The 15,429-nt window shown below is 39.9% G+C and overlaps 2 protein-coding genes across 4 annotated transcripts in view; one reads left to right on the forward strand and one right to left on the reverse strand.

Moving 5' to 3' along the window:
* rpgrip1 (RPGR interacting protein 1) overlaps positions 1-5,630 on the forward strand; it is a 38,252-nt gene extending 32,622 nt beyond the window's left edge. For all 3 annotated transcript variants that reach the window (XM_042070493.1, XM_042070495.1, XM_042070494.1), the window contains exons 20-26: positions 15-226; positions 2,837-2,891; positions 3,195-3,289; positions 3,476-3,665; positions 3,775-3,859; positions 4,446-4,573; positions 5,001-5,630. In XM_042070493.1, the coding sequence (XP_041926427.1) occupies positions 15-226; positions 2,837-2,891; positions 3,195-3,289; positions 3,476-3,665; positions 3,775-3,859; positions 4,446-4,573; positions 5,001-5,128 (893 nt within the window). In that variant the 3' untranslated portion in view covers positions 5,129-5,630. The remainder of the gene's footprint in view (positions 1-14; positions 227-2,836; positions 2,892-3,194; positions 3,290-3,475; positions 3,666-3,774; positions 3,860-4,445; positions 4,574-5,000) is intronic.
* A 1,473-nt stretch (positions 5,631-7,103) lies between these two features.
* Positions 7,104-15,252, reverse strand: zgc:101858 (uncharacterized protein LOC449555 homolog). The gene is made up of 8 exons (XM_042070581.1): positions 15,098-15,252; positions 13,028-13,198; positions 10,336-10,514; positions 10,102-10,195; positions 9,813-9,882; positions 9,663-9,699; positions 9,481-9,544; positions 7,104-7,359 (listed from the first exon to the last, which is right to left on the reverse strand). The coding sequence occupies exons 1-8, from the start codon at positions 15,119-15,121 to the stop codon at positions 7,201-7,203; spliced, it is 798 nt and encodes a 265-aa protein (XP_041926515.1). The 5' UTR covers positions 15,122-15,252; the 3' UTR covers positions 7,104-7,200.
* Positions 15,253-15,429: the final 177 nt, after the last annotated feature.

Here is a 15,429-nt window from a genome sequence, read left to right on the forward strand (position 1 = left end):
GTTTGTGCTTGTAGGAGATTACACACTAAGGGACTCAGCCGGAGGTACCAGGGGGATCGTTCGAGTGTCACTGAGATGGAAGTATCCATTCCAGCCAGTGAAAGCAATGCAATATCACAGAGAGAGGGATCAGCCAGAGAGGGAAATGCCAAAAATCAAGAAGAGGGAATTGGTTGACAAAGGACGAGATGCAACAGTGAGGCCAATTGCAAAACCCCGGTTGAAGGTAATTGCGTTTATCTCATAAAGCAGACTCTTTATTATGATAAATGCATTTGTTGTTGTATTTATAATGTTTGCTATGTTGATCCTGCTCATACATTGTATATAAGTGCTGCATGGACTAGAGTTTACTAATCTGATCATCACTGTGCCAGTGGGTTCTTTCCAACAGCGTAATCATAATATAGCCTACTTTGAGGCGGACATGTCCCCCCCAATATCCCAAAATGCCCCCCCCCCCCCCCCCCCCATATAAAGACATAAATTGTTTTGTTATGCTACAATAGCCTGTCACTCACCACTGTCCAAAATAGTCACTTGCCGCTGTAGCCTAATCACAAATTGTTAAAGGGGAATTCCGTCAATTTTTCACACAGATCTCCGTTTCTCGAGATCAATAAAAAAAAAAATCCTCCATAGAAATGCATGGGGTTAGTTCGTAAAGCCAAAATGGCAGTCTACACATATCCTGCACCTTCCGCGGCCAAAAGTCGACATGTGAATACATCGTACCAATCATATGGCTTGTTGACATATGGATGGGATAACGCCCTGCATGTCTGTTTTTAAGTTCTAATAATAACATCTATAGTCTTTCTGCGCTGGAACTGTAATTGTGGAGACAAATAATATATTGCTAAATATACCAAACAAGGCCTTAATTGCATGAAGACAGAACAAACATTTTTTTAGTGAAAACAAGTCATTCTGCAAAATACTGCACTAAGTACAGGACCTAAGATTAGTCAATATGTCTTGATTTGCCATACATAGATTAGAAATGACTAGTTGTCCATTCCTGAGCATCGTACAAGAAACTTTTTTATTGATAATATTTCTAATGTTTACACTTTGGTGCATTCAGAGTAGCAGAGAGAAAGAGAGAAAGAGAGAGAGAGAGCGCACATGATGATGTCAATTGGGCAGCAATAGTGGGTGGCATGATTGAGTGAGGAAAGGAGCAATGAGCAAATAAGGACTTCTAGGAATCCAGTTAAAGAGTGTCATAGCGTAGTCTAGGGTGCGGTTATTTTTGGCTTTAATACTGTTTATACCCCCCACGTCCCATGCCAGTAAATGATTTCATACAGGCAGGGCGTGGCATATGGATGGGGTTTTGCCGACTAACAATAACATCTATAGTCTTTCTGCACTGGAAAAGAGCAAAGAGGAAATAAGGACTTAGTTCAAACTTCTAGCTTAGTCGAGGGTGCAGTTGTTTTTGGCTTTAATACTGTTTTTATAATTTGCAGGCATAGATTTATGATGAATAGATTTTATTAATTTATTCATCCTTAATCAATGCCAAAAAGGAAACCAATAACACAAAGAGGGGAAGAGCAGGGCTATGGAACACTATTACTAGTTTTAGAAAAGAAAACAATCATAATGACAAATGTTGCCAATGTTAACTCTATATACGACCTTGGTTCATTCACATATTCTATCAATAAAACCTCCCCAAGAATGTGCCAGGCAGAGGGATACATACTTGAGGTGGCAGCTACTGGGAAGAAGCTTCCTCTGAACCTGCTGGTTCTGGTGCAGAGAGACCTGTAACGCCTAGGGGAGTGGGGTGAACAGTTTGTGATTGGGGTGAAAACAGTCTTTGATGATGCTGCGCACCTTACGCAAGCATCGCTTGCCCTGGATAGCCTCGATAAAGGGGAATGAGGAACCGCTAATGCGTTGAGCAGTTTTCACCACCCTCTGCAGTGCTTTCCGGTCAGACGCAGAGCAGAGCCATACCATATTGTGACACAGTTGGTGAGGATGCTCTCGATGGTGCAGTGGTAGAAGTTAACCAGGATCTGAGGAGACAGATAGACCTTCTTTAGTCTCCACAGGAAGGAGAGACGCTGGTGAGCCTTCTTGATCAGGGTAGAGGTGTTGGGGGTCCAAGAGAGGTCCTCAGAGATGTGGACACCCAGAGAATTGAATCTGGTGACATGCTCCACCTCAGTCCTTTTGATGAGAATGGGTGTGTGTGTGCTAGCTTTTGACTTTCTGAAGTCCACAATGAGCTCTTTGGTCTTTTTGGTGTTGAGAGCCAGGTTGTTGTCGGTGCACCACGATTTTAGGTGCTGGACCTCCTTCCTGTAGGCCGTTTTATCGTTGTTGCTGATGATACCAATCACTGTAGTGTTTTCTGCAAACTTGACAATGGTGCTTTGTAGAGCCATGTACAGCTGTGCAGTCGTAGATGAAGAGGGAGTAAAGGAGAGGGCTCAACACACAGCCCTGTGGTACGCCGGTGTTCAGGGTGAGGGCTGAGGATGTGAGGTTATCTACTTATCTTATAAGTATAACAAATTGTCTTACAAATGTTATACCAACATGCTATAACTTTGGCAACTCAAGAGGTTAACTGTATTTGCCCATAAGACAGGTTTGTCCTACTTCCAGTTACTTGCAGCCATGATGTGATTGGCATATCAAAAATTAGGATAGAATTTATGTACTGGCATGGGAAATAGGCAGTTTGTGCACAATTTCATGTCTAGCAGCTGCTCCATGAAACACTAATCTCTATAGTAACAATTCACTAGTAAAGTGTGAGATAGCAAAAAAAAAAAATCTTAATATGATTTTTATGTCCTTGCCCCTCAAACAGGAAGCCAGCAAAGTTCAGAAAAAGGAGGAACAGCAAGATGATGAAAGCAGCAAAGGTATTTTTTTGCATTCACTTAATTTGGGGCCACCACCATAGGTCATCTTATTGGCGCATTATGGACTCATTGGTCTTCCACTACAAAACATATTTTATTTTATACAAAGTTTATTATTCTGTCAGTTTTATTTGCATTATCTCTAGACCTGCCTGGAAGTTGTTGAAGGAATTCTAATCATGTTAAACCATTTAAAAGCCAATTACTTTTTTGGGGTGTGTAATGTGTACGTCAATGGACAGTTTCTTGGATGAAAGTTTTTAAAATTAATGTACTTTTATTTCATACAATCTTCTATGTCAGATGAGGTGTCTGAAGCTTCAGAATCTGACAAATCAAGATCCTCCAGTAGCAGTGATGTCATCATTATTCCACCCTCATTGAAACCAAGGAGAAAGGTACAGAAAATATGGACATAGTTTCTTGATTTAGAAACTATCGGTGGATGGAGGATACCTTTCAGTCTCAGACTTTTCTTTCTCTGCTTTGCTTATGCAATGTTTTTATGTAATGGAATAAATTAGGTTTAGTTAACCAGTAAAGTTTAAAGGTCATACGTTGTGTGTATGCCATTTCTGTTTCAGGGGGACAAAGTTAGGGTGGAGATTCTTTCACTTTCATTTGATCCTAATTCCCGGGTTGCCATGGATCAGTCTGTACAACGTGTGTATGTAGAATACCGTCTCCTCGGCGTTCCTATGGAAACCACAGAGACACCACTTTCTCTTCGGAAGCCTGTTGATGGAGAGGAAATTCATTACAATTTCCTAAGGGGTAAGAAACCCAGTCAAAACGCTGTGTTTGGGGGGGTCATGAAATGGTTATGGTGTCTGAATTTACAGAACATGACAAATGCCTAATTTTGGTTCCCACTTTCCTTTAGTGATCTACGTTGACAGTGTAGACTCCACACCACTCAGGCACTACCTGTATACTATGTTGGAGGGAACGGACCCAAATAGAGGAAGGTAAGACTGTGCTAGTTGGAATATTTATAATCATATAAATCATATACTACCGCTGAGAATGGGTAAAAGTGATACTGATCTGAACTGATAAAAAGGTAAAACCCTGTATGTATTTATACTGCTGTCTGTGTTTTTAAAAGTTGTTTATTGGGAAACTGGTCACTTTCCACATGCTTCTCACAACACATTGCTTGTTATATGGACTGCTACGTATTTCCAAACTAAAGATGTTAGAGAAAATAAGGATCTTGCACTTTTATATTGCCACGGACATTGCTATGGTTTAAACTGCTGACAGGCAAGTTTACTTAAACATGACAGGCAATTATGTGCCGTGCACAATCTACCACAAATGTAAGTATCGGCATAGTTAATTTAATAAGTTGCATCACCTGAGTGAACAGTTACTATGTATTAATCAGTGAAGGGCCCAAATTTCAACAATACTTTACCCAAGCTAGAAAGCATTGGTTTGAATTATGTCATTTCAATCTGTTTAGTACCTCTGTGTTGCACATCATACTGAAAACCTATAGGCCTGCAGTTGTGCTGCAATATCATTGACCTTATATTTCACCCCATACAGGCTGAAGTTCACTGTTGTGAGTGAGCCACTAAATGAACAAGAGGAATGTGTTGATGTTGGATATGCTTATCTGGATTTAAAGGAGCTACTGTTAACTGGGAATGACATCACGGAGAAGCCAATTGATAGTAAGTTGTTCTATATATATATATATATTTTTTTTTAATATGCCGATTAGTCTGATTGTTAACTTCAAAAACTGCATTTGTAAATTTGTAATCAACATACAAAACAGAAATCATATATAGTACCTAACCATGCACATGTTTTAGGCACCTGGGAAAAATCAAAGATTTTGTGAAAAACTTAAAAAGCTTACACCTTACAATAAAATATGGGGTTTTCCTCAGGGGTACTTGCAATATGGTGTGACTGAATGCCCAATGTTTCTGAAATAGTTTATACATCCTTTTTTGATCAAGGAGTAGGATTGACCAAATGTGTGGCTGTCAGTGAAATGTCAAAATTTTAGAAATTGTAGGATTGTTTAATGTTCCAATTGTACTGTGATAATGCCATAAATCGATTAATTGAGTTACTTTTTCTCTCAAACAGTTTTAAGCATGAGTGAAGACGAAGAGGTCATGGGTCAACTTAAAGTCTCCTTGGAAGCAGCTACAGCCTTAAGTGGGATTTACCAAGAATACTTCAAAAGAGAAGGAGATGAGAGTGAAGAATTGTAAAGCCTATGTTGAGCCTAGAGTTAACCAAGAGGAGCAATTTTACATACCGGTATATGAAGAGAGTATAGGCCTATCTGAAAAATTGCACAAATCTCATAAATGAAAATACTCAGTCACAACCACTTTTAGGAGGATTTATACTTGATGATCGAGAACCGCCAACCATGTTTCTTTTTAGAAGTCATTCTTTGCTGTGCTCCACACTAATAATCAACCAGGGGTGCGTTTCCAAAACCATAGTTGCTAACCTGTTAGCAACTTACGTTGGTTGGGAATGGGAAATTGCATTGCAACCAACAAAGTTGCTTACTAGTTAGCAACTATGGTTTTGGGAAACGCGCCCCGGGATAGTGAAAGGGTTAAAGGCCGATGTAAGGCTGATCTCATTTAGCTAGGTAGATGCTGAATAGAACACAAGGTTAAACACAATTCTGTTATTTATTTTTTATTGCAAAACCAGTTTGTGAATGCATCGTCAATAAACAGTTTTTCGATAAAAAGTGTTCCTTTTACGATGATCACTGGATTGCTCAGGTTGATCCTTATTAGATGTGTGAAATTTGCCTCGCAATTGTCTTTTATGTTTCTCATTCACAAATACAATGCACTCGATTTGAACTCTTTGTCAAAGCTTGGCTTGTAGACCATACAGGACCCAGGATTATTAAAGCCATTATTATAGTGGATGGAATCCACTATCTTGAAATCTCCTGGCTTCTTCTTCTTATTATAACCTTTTCTTTTTACCTTTTCAAGAATTAATGCGACTATAACCGCTTAACGTACAGACTTGTTGAAATAACCGTTGTGAAGGTCTGGAGTGGGGCAAGAGAGTTATTTTTCAGATTTTTAAAAAAGTTTATACTTTTTGAGAAATAGGGGATTAAAAATGTTAAAAAGCTCATTTTCCCCCCTTAGACTTCAAAGGCTGTGATGTCATAATGGCCTAAAGGCAGCTGCACTTGTTAAGCTCCCAGAGAAGTTCCCGGGCTAATTAGAACACTGACACAGGCGTCACCTGTGAAATCAACTGTCTCAGCTTCTAATGCATACAATCTGGTGCTCCCTAAAACTACACATCCTGTTTAAGTGTTTCCCGTGTGTCAAAATAAAAGTCACAGCCATATCTCATGCTTTGCGCATTATATCTCCAGAACGGTTTGACGCATGTGCTTCAAATTTGGTACAAGTGTTTGTATGGACTCAAAGATGAAGTGAGTTGATGTTGGAGGTCAAAGGTCAAGTCAATGAACACTCTGAGTGCGATATCTCAAGAATGCCTTACATGCCTGAAATTTGGTATGAGTATTTGTATGGATTCAAAGATGAAGTGAATTGATGTTGGAGGTCAAAGGTCAAATGTCAAGGTGAAAAACACCTTGAGTGTTATATCTCAAGAACGCCTTGACACACAAGGTCTTTTGGTACGAGGGTTTGTATGAACTCAAAGATTAAGTGATTTAATGTTTTTTTTCCCAGGAATTTCCCCACCAACTTTAGCAGCGTTCCATCCACTATTGTAATTCCTCTGGCATTACATTCTAGTTACAAATGTATTTTAACTAACAAATTCAGCGCAATTGCTAAAAAGAATGAAAGAAAGCCATGGCGTTTAGAAGTTAGTTAAAGTGGGAAAACTCAAGGCCCAGGTGTCTCCTCTCATGCCATCATGGTGGTGGTGGTGGGCTACTGTGGGGCAGTCTATGCTCCAGTGCAATGACAGGGACACTGTAGGAAACGCCATTCTTTGGATGAGACATTAACCCAAGGTTCTGACCACGTCAAGACGTTATAAAAGATCCTATGGCATTCCATCGGAAAGAATATGGGTCCTGGCTACATTGAAAACCTGACTCATTCCATCCTGGCCACCCAGTCCTAGTCTATTGGCTGATAGAGTCCCTGATTGATTTTTGTAACATTTGTAACAACAACGCCCACAGATCTAAGAATAAAATGGAAAGCACTCAGCAGCCAGCACTAAAATCACATTTTATTATCACCTGTTAGAAGGAAAGCTAGTCAAACAGATAATTTCAGTGAGACCAGATCAACTCCAGGTGAGAGGCTCATTATCGTGGACACATGGCATGCCGACCCCCATCCACAGGAAGGTTGACCCCTGTTATGTAGGTTGCGGCATCTGATGCCAGGAAAGCAATGGCATGAGCGACTTCATCTGCCTCCCCTGGTCGTCCAAGGGCATGGGTCACCTTACACTTCTCTAGGAACTGATAGTAAAGTTTAAGAAAATAAAAAATAAAAAACATCTCAAAATCTCAATACTATACAGCTGTAACTCAATACTGTGTTGAATATCCTGAATAGAAAAGGTAGACTGTAACATAAACACATTACCAAAGAGTTTTACTGTCAGTGGTGTCGTAAAGGTGCTATGTGGTGTTCCGTAGACATTCAGTTGTCTTGAACTCCGCCAAAAAGTACTCTTCCCTTGACTAGCATTGTATTGTATAATATATCCCACAGGTGGTGCAAAGTTGATACCAGGTACCAGATACCAAAGAGAGCCAGGCCGATGCTAGCTGCTTACTTTAGTGGATATCTGGGCAACACGGGCCATAGGCATTTTTTTTTTTAAAGTATATTTTTTGGGCTTTTTATGCCTTTAATCAGATAGGACAGTGGAGATTGACAGGAAGCGAGTGGGAGAGAGAGTCGGGGTGGGATCCGGAAAGGACCACGGGGCGGGAATCGAAACCGGGTCGCCGGCGTACGGTGCAGGTGCCCCAGCCAGTCGCGCCACTGCTGGGGCCGCCATAGGCATTTTTAACATTATGTCAATACGGTTATTTGTTCAGGTTCTGTGGATATTTCAATGTCTTTATTATTTAAATATTTAAAACTAAACAAACTCCACATAGCACCTTTCATCAAAAGTCAATGTTGCCTCACAGTAGTTAATTAGTGCCAAAATAAACTGAATCGAGATTAGACACTTTCATCAACTTGACACTTACATATGAAAACAAACCAGGCTATTTGTAACCCACCACTGTAAAAAACTAAGGCCTAAGTCACAATTCTGGCATAATATGCTGTTAAAATCAAGTCAGCCACTTTACAAGAAAAAGAGAGTCATTTACAATGTTTGTCTAAATCATAGAGCAAGTTCAGGGGTTTCATGAAGCTATATACATGCTGTGGTCTTGAATTTTGTATTTTCAGTGTATTCTTCTGTAATTTTATTGTCTTGTTTTTACTTCCTGATTGCCATGTGTGTTGGTTTGCTTCCAGTTCCTATTTATCATGTCCTCCTCTGTTAACCCTAGTCATGTGCCTCTTGTTCCTTGTATCACTGTTCCCGCCTGTCACTTAATCTCGTGTTCATGCTGACTGCTCTGCCACTTTGGCTATGAACCGGAAACAAGGTTTAAATTCATTGTGTTGTTGGTTGAGGACTTTCTACCATGAGTGAGCAACAAGAACAACCAAGCCATATTAATAAAACATGGCTTAGGATACAACAGTATAGTATATATATAGTATATATACTTTTTTGATCCCGTGAGGGAAATTTGGTCTTTGCATTTAACCCAATCGGTGAATTAGTGAAACACAAACAGCACACAGTGAGGTAATCCCGGCGCAGTGAGCTGCCTGCTACAACGGCGGCGCTCGGGGAGCAGTGAGGGGTTAGGTGCCTTGCTCAAGGGCACTTCAGCCGCAGCCCACTGGTCGGGGCTCGAACCGGCAACCCTCCGGTTACAGAGTGCTAACCAATGGGCCACGGCTGCCCCCATGCAACACAATTGGTGGCAATTAGGTGCCAAATTGCTGGCAGACACAAAAGTATGTTGTCAGTATAGATTGATAAATTATGCTAGTGTATGCCGTTCAAAATGGATCAAACTTTCTAAAAAGAAAGAATTTGCAGAGGCACTATGTGCTTTTAACCAGTTCTTGCCATGATAAATTTTTTATACTTTTTCAACCTGCAAATTCTTTCTTTTTGGATTCTCACTTCACCCGTCGCAGAAAAGCTCCTGAGCAAGGAATTATCTGAAGTCTCCTGAGTGCCCTAAGCCCTTTTGTATCTTCTTGGATCAAACTTTCTTTTCCTGTCTGCCAAGATACCTTCAAACTACCCCGTAATTGTTGTTTTGAAGGAAGCTTCGGTATCCTCTACACTGCCTATTAATCATATCTGTCTGGCAATGCTGATTGTACTGAAATGTCATTTGTTTTTTTGCTCTTTCCTCTCTTCCTGAAGAGGCTTTGATTTTGCCAGGCTGCAACTGTAAATAAGCTGTTCTTAATATTTTAGCCTGGTTAAACAAAGGTCATTGACCATTACTACAACAGATATTTCATTTTCAGTTCCACACCAGTACCTTTGCATATTCTTCTTCATTCAAACCAGCTCGTTTGTGAACTTCAGTTATGATCACTCCTGGGCTGCAGAAAACATTAAGTTTCTTAAATAAATATAGTTCTGTTACATTTATTTTCACAAATTACAGAACATGTTTAACATTTCAGATGTTCACACAGACAAAAAAAAATATGTACATACCAGACCGAATTGACCCGCACTTGCTTTTCAGCCAGTTCTACATAAAAAAAAACACCCCGTATAAAAAATGGCACTACTCATACAGCATGTATTTACATACATGTTTATGTTTATGTCATTTAGAACTTAAAGAAATTGATACAGTCTTACCAAGTGCTGTGCAGCGAGTGAATTGGTCAATGGCCGATTTGGACATACAGTAGGCAAGGACACCAGGAAACTATGACACAAGCAATAAGAGTAGATCGACATGAGAAATCAACATGAGAATTCTATGTTATACAAACACAATATCACCTATACAAAGACAGACCTATCCTGTTTGCCTGAAATAACACTTACAGGTAAAATAACATGGGTAAAATAAGGACAATAACAGTCGCCAGCTTTCTCAGCTATGACCGCGGCCAGAGAGCAATATACATATGTGCACACCCACCGATCGCTGGCCATTGACACTTGAGACATTCACAATAGAGCCTTGTGTCTTTATTAAATGAGGCACACACAGGTGGGTCAGGTGATACACAGACCTGCAACAGAAACAAATAATTAAGGACTCACCGCCGTCTCCACCATCATAATGACTCTTCTTCTACCAGAAAACAAAAGTATGAAGTGGGAACCACTAAGTCGATGCGGAATGACCCTGTAATATTAAACGTTTACTCACCTGACATTGACATTCATGACCTTATCATACTGGGCTAAATCAGTTGTTTCAATACTGCCCATGGCCAGGATTCCTGCACTATTAACAAGGACATCAAGCCTGCCAAAATGGGCAAGAGTCTGGTCCACAGTTTTGCTCACTGTCTCCTCATCGGTCAGATCACCAGGCACAAGCAAGGGCTAAAAGAGACAAAAACAATTCAACTGAAAGTATATTGTCTAGTGTTTAAGCAGTTAACTATCCAGGCAAACATTGGTGAGGACTATACTTTTCAGCCTTTGGCATCAGATTTATTTGGCCACTTGAATAAAATATGACTTGTAAAGACTTGTGTGTAAAGACTTGTAGGCCTGACCTCACATATGAATGCTATCACAAACACACAGTACCCCATAGGTGAAGTCCTTTATTATTATTTATTATGTAGTGTTGTACAAACACACAGTACCCCATAGGTGAAGTCCTTTATTATCAAGCCTGTGTTGTTCCAATATTAGAACTGCCACTATGTAGCCTTGTGTAACAGAGTTTACAGAAAGTTAGAGATTCATGTGGGAACTCCATGCCATAAGCAGGGAGAGGTGTGAACCACATCAAGGGTGGGAGCAATTAACTCGCCACATCAAAGATGAGGCAGAGGTGAAATCCATACAAGCTATTTCAAGGCCACGAAGGGATGTTTTTCATGATAAAATCATGATTATGTACAACCCCAAAACAGAAAAAGTTGGGACGTTGTGTAAAATGTGAATAAAAACAGAATGTAATAATCTGCAACTTTCTTAAACTCATATTTCGTTGCAAAAAGGACACAGACAACATATCAAATGTTGAAAATGACAAATTCAACTATTTCAGGGAAAATATATGTTCATTTCGAATTTGATACCAGCAACGTGTTTCAAAAAAAGTTGGGACGGGGCTAACAAAATGCTGGAAAAGTTGTGTAATGATAAAGAAAACAAAAGGAAGAATATTTCACAACTAATTAAGGTAACTGGCAACACGATTGGGTATGAAAAAGAGCATCCCAGAGAGGCAGGGTCCCTTAGAAGTAAAGATGTAGGGGTATTCATCACTCTGTGTAAACCTGTGTGCACAAATAAGTATAAGTATATATACTTTTTTAATCCCGTGAGGGAAATTTGGTCTCTGCATTTAACCCAATCGGTGAATTAGTGAAACACAAACAGCACACAGTGAACACACAGTGAGGTGAAGCACACACTAATCCCGGCGCAGTGAGCTGCCTGCTTCAACGGCGGCGCTTGGGGAGCAGTGAGGGGTTAGGTGCCTTGCTCAAGGGCACTTCAGCCACGGCCCACTGGTCGGGGCTCGAACCGGCAACCCTCCGGTTACAAGTCCAGAGTGCTAACCAGTGGGCCACGGCCACAAATGATGAAACAATGTAATTTTAATGTTTCTTAAGATGCAATTGTGAAGTATTTGGGGAGTTCATCATCTACAGGACATAATATCATTAGAACATTCAGAGAATCCAGAGAAATCTTTGCAAACAAGGGAAAGAGATGTAAAACAAATTGGATGGCCGTGGTCATTTGAACCTCAGTTGGCACTGCATCAACACCAGACCTGTTTCCAGACCTGTCATTGTTGGGGCTCAGGAAAACCTCTGATAACCATTGGTTATGTGCACAGTTTGATACTCAATTCAAAAACTACAGCCAAAATTGTTACAGTCAAATCAGCCAACATTGTATTGAGACATGACACAGAAAATACCACCATCTTATCTGGGCCTAAAATGGACTGAGGTAACATGGAAAAAGGTCCTGTGTTTAGACCAATCAAAATTTGCCATTCTTTTTGAAAATCATGGACTCATCTTGGCTAAAGAGGAGAGGGCCTATCCAAGTATCCAACCTATCCAACTTGTTTTAGTGTTCAGTTCAAAACCCAACATCTATGATGGTGTGGAGGAGCATTAGTGCCTACAGCATGGGCATCTTGCACATTTGGCAAAGCACAATCAATTCAGAATGATGTACACAGGTTTTGAGCAACATATACTCCCATCCAGGCAATGTATTTTTGCAGGGAAGACCTTAAATATTTCAGGAAAACAATGCCAAAATAAATTCTGCACATATTTAAATAGTATTTCTCCATAGATGATGAGTCCAGGTGCTAAAATGGCCTGTCTGCAGTCCAGATTTGTCAAATTAGGTGCATTATGGAATGAAAAACATGACTTAGAATACCCCATACTGTTGAGGAACTGAAATCCTATATCGGGGAGTAATGGGATAACATTTCACTCTCAAAACCTCGCAACTCGTCTCCTCAGTTCCTAAACATTTACAGAATTTTGTTAATTGAAGAGTTTAGGCAGCACAGTGGTAAACATGCTCCCGTCCCAACTTTTTTTGAAACATGTTGCTGGCATCAAATTCAAAATTAACATATATTTTTCATGAAATAGTCCATATTTTCATTTTCAACATTTGATATATTGTCTATGTCCTTTTTGCTGATAAACATTGGTTTACGAGACTTGCATATTATCACATTCTGTTTTTATTTGTATTTTACACAATGTCCCAACTTTTTCTGTTTTGGGGTTGTACAGTACCTTTCTGAGAAACTAAGATGTCTTTGGGATTAATAAATGGCTGTAATGGGTCATTAAGACCACTGTGACTAAATAATGAAGAAAAACAATTAATAATACCTGGATGGCACCACAGCTGGTGCACTGTTCAGCTATCTTTTTTAGATTTTCCACATCGCGGCCATTTAATGCGAGCCGAGCACCAAGTTTGGCAAACAATATGGCTGTTGCTGCTCCGATTCCTGAACTGGCACCAGTGATGAGGGTCACTTTGTCTTTCAGGGAATTGACCTAAGTGTAAACATTAAAGACAGAACATTGAAACACACAAAGAATTACACTCATAAGCTTCTTACAAAGCAAATGCTAACTAGCAAGCCAACAAATGTAATTACTCGGCAACTGTGTCATGTTTACGTGATACTAATCTAACAGATTTTCACAGTAGCATGGCCCAAACACAAGACTGCAATGCAGTATGAGCTAGAGATTGCCATTCGTCCTCAGTCTGTGCTTTACATTATCACACACAGATTTCAATGGCTGATCTCACCACATGATTTTAACTCGCATCAACTAAACAGTAGGCCTATGCAGGCGACAAAAGTAATCTGTGACATCATCATATCATCATCTGTCACATAAAATTGTTTGGTTACATCTGTTTATTCAGACTGAGCTAATTTAAAACCAGCCATTTCCCTGAAGGAAAAAAAGCCCCATTCACCCATAAGAGAGACTCAGGAATGTTAATTTTCAGCTATACAGGTGATATAATTTAGCCTAGAAATCTAGACGCACCCTAGCGGCAGCAAATTACATTTGCTTCCAGGGCTAGTCTAGCAACTCTCCGTTGGCTTGTGAGCTCGAAAAATTAAACTTCTATCAGGTCAATCAAATCGTGTATAGAGTCGTTAGGCGGGCTCAACATAATGATTGATGGCAGAGTTGCAACGGTTTGGCTTGAATTCCCTGCTACTTGAAAACAAAGAAGATGGATGTTGCTGTTGGCCAACAGTGTGACACGAGTTAAGCTTGTTTTAAGATGGCAAAAGTTTGAACTAGCCAACTAGCTCCGCTGGTGGGAAAACGCATGGGACTCAGCGCTGTCCTATTGCGTGCAGAGGGAATTTGAAAGACAACCGATTATCCCGCCCCTTGGACTGAGCACTGCGAACGGTGAGTGCCCAGACCCTACATTTTAATGTGGGTCTGGCTCGTCAGGCTAGATATAACCAATGGCAACACAAAATAATAAAGTAACATAGTGCAGGAATTTCTCTTTTTGTCAGTGTTCAACATAATGGGCTATAAGGCATGCTCCTACTTACAACAGGAACGTAACATTATGCAATATCAGGCATTCTACATTGCCAATGTCAGAGATTCCATTCTCCATATTGTCAGTGTAGCATCAAAATGAGTTTGCCATTAGGCTATTTTAAAGTAAAAGAATTACATTGTGTTGCCATAAAATAATTTAAACTTTTGAGGCTATAAGAATGTCATAAAAATTAAAATGCAGCTTAGGCTACTGCAATCAACATGTTGCTGTCCTAATAATCCTAATAACAAAGAAAATGACAATCAGACTGATAACAACCATATGATGGATTGTATAAAACTTGAAAACAATTTCTTCATATTCCATGACTTGGTCCAAACAATGTTCTAAATAATGTTCTGTGTGTTTTCATGACTGGGATAGTTGACTTCTCAGCCAGACACAATTCTCTGGCCATACACGCTTTATGTAATGCGCATGCGTGATAGTCCAATGGGTTTAATAGTTGACAGAACAGTGATGTAGGTAGGCTACCCCTGTACAGATTCGTGATAGTAGCCAAGTTGTAGGCTACATTCACTCATATTAGACGGTGAGTTATGTGGTCAAAACCATTTACAGTAACTAACGTTACAACCTCAAAAACAACAGGAAAGTTAAACAGGTCCTCCTCCGGTCTCCACCTCCACCATGGTGGTGGTCATTCATTGAAACCAAAGAGAAAAAAAGGCAAAAATGCTGCTTTCACGTTTCGAGGCGTGGAGAAAATTCGACACCCCCCTCTACGTTTCCATAAAGCATACACGAACAGCATAGTGACAAGATATTTCACAAACGGTTCATTATGTTCATTGTCAAACTGAAAGAGCTTAGGGGTATGTTAAGCTAGAAAACCACATGGCAACCTTGAAAGTTTCCTCCGATGCCATCACAATGACAGGTCCTAGCGTCTCTTCTGCGTTTCAGCGTGTTTCAGAGAAGTATCCCCTGATAGCAGTTTCAGTCACTAGCCCCGCAAGAGCAGCTAGTTTGGTCCTACGTGTCGTCACTGTCAGTGCAACATTAAAAGTTTACAATATGGCCGCCATTCGTCACTTTTCAAAATAAAAGCCACATTTATTCCAAAGAATTATGCTAATTTAGTTCAATAGACAGTTAAACCAACATTTAACAGTTCTTTTACCTTTGCATTTGGTAATATGCTTTTTTATTTCAAGTATTTTCAGTACAAAAATCA

Source organism: Alosa sapidissima, chromosome 18, assembly GCF_018492685.1.
Source record: "Alosa sapidissima isolate fAloSap1 chromosome 18, fAloSap1.pri, whole genome shotgun sequence".
Classification (NCBI taxonomy): domain Eukaryota; kingdom Metazoa; phylum Chordata; class Actinopteri; order Clupeiformes; family Clupeidae; genus Alosa; species Alosa sapidissima.

Coding starts and splice junctions, on each gene's coding strand:
- zgc:101858 (XM_042070581.1), bottom strand. CDS start 15,121: ATGGCATCGGAGGAAACTTTCAAG. Junction 9,883..10,101: donor GTGTCAATGGCCAGCGATCG/GTGGGTGTGCAC, acceptor CTTGTGTCATAG/TTTCCTGGTGTCCTTGCCTA. Junction 9,700..9,812: donor CACTCGCTGCACAGCACTTG/GTAAGACTGTAT, acceptor TTTTTTATGTAG/AACTGGCTGAAAAGCAAGTG.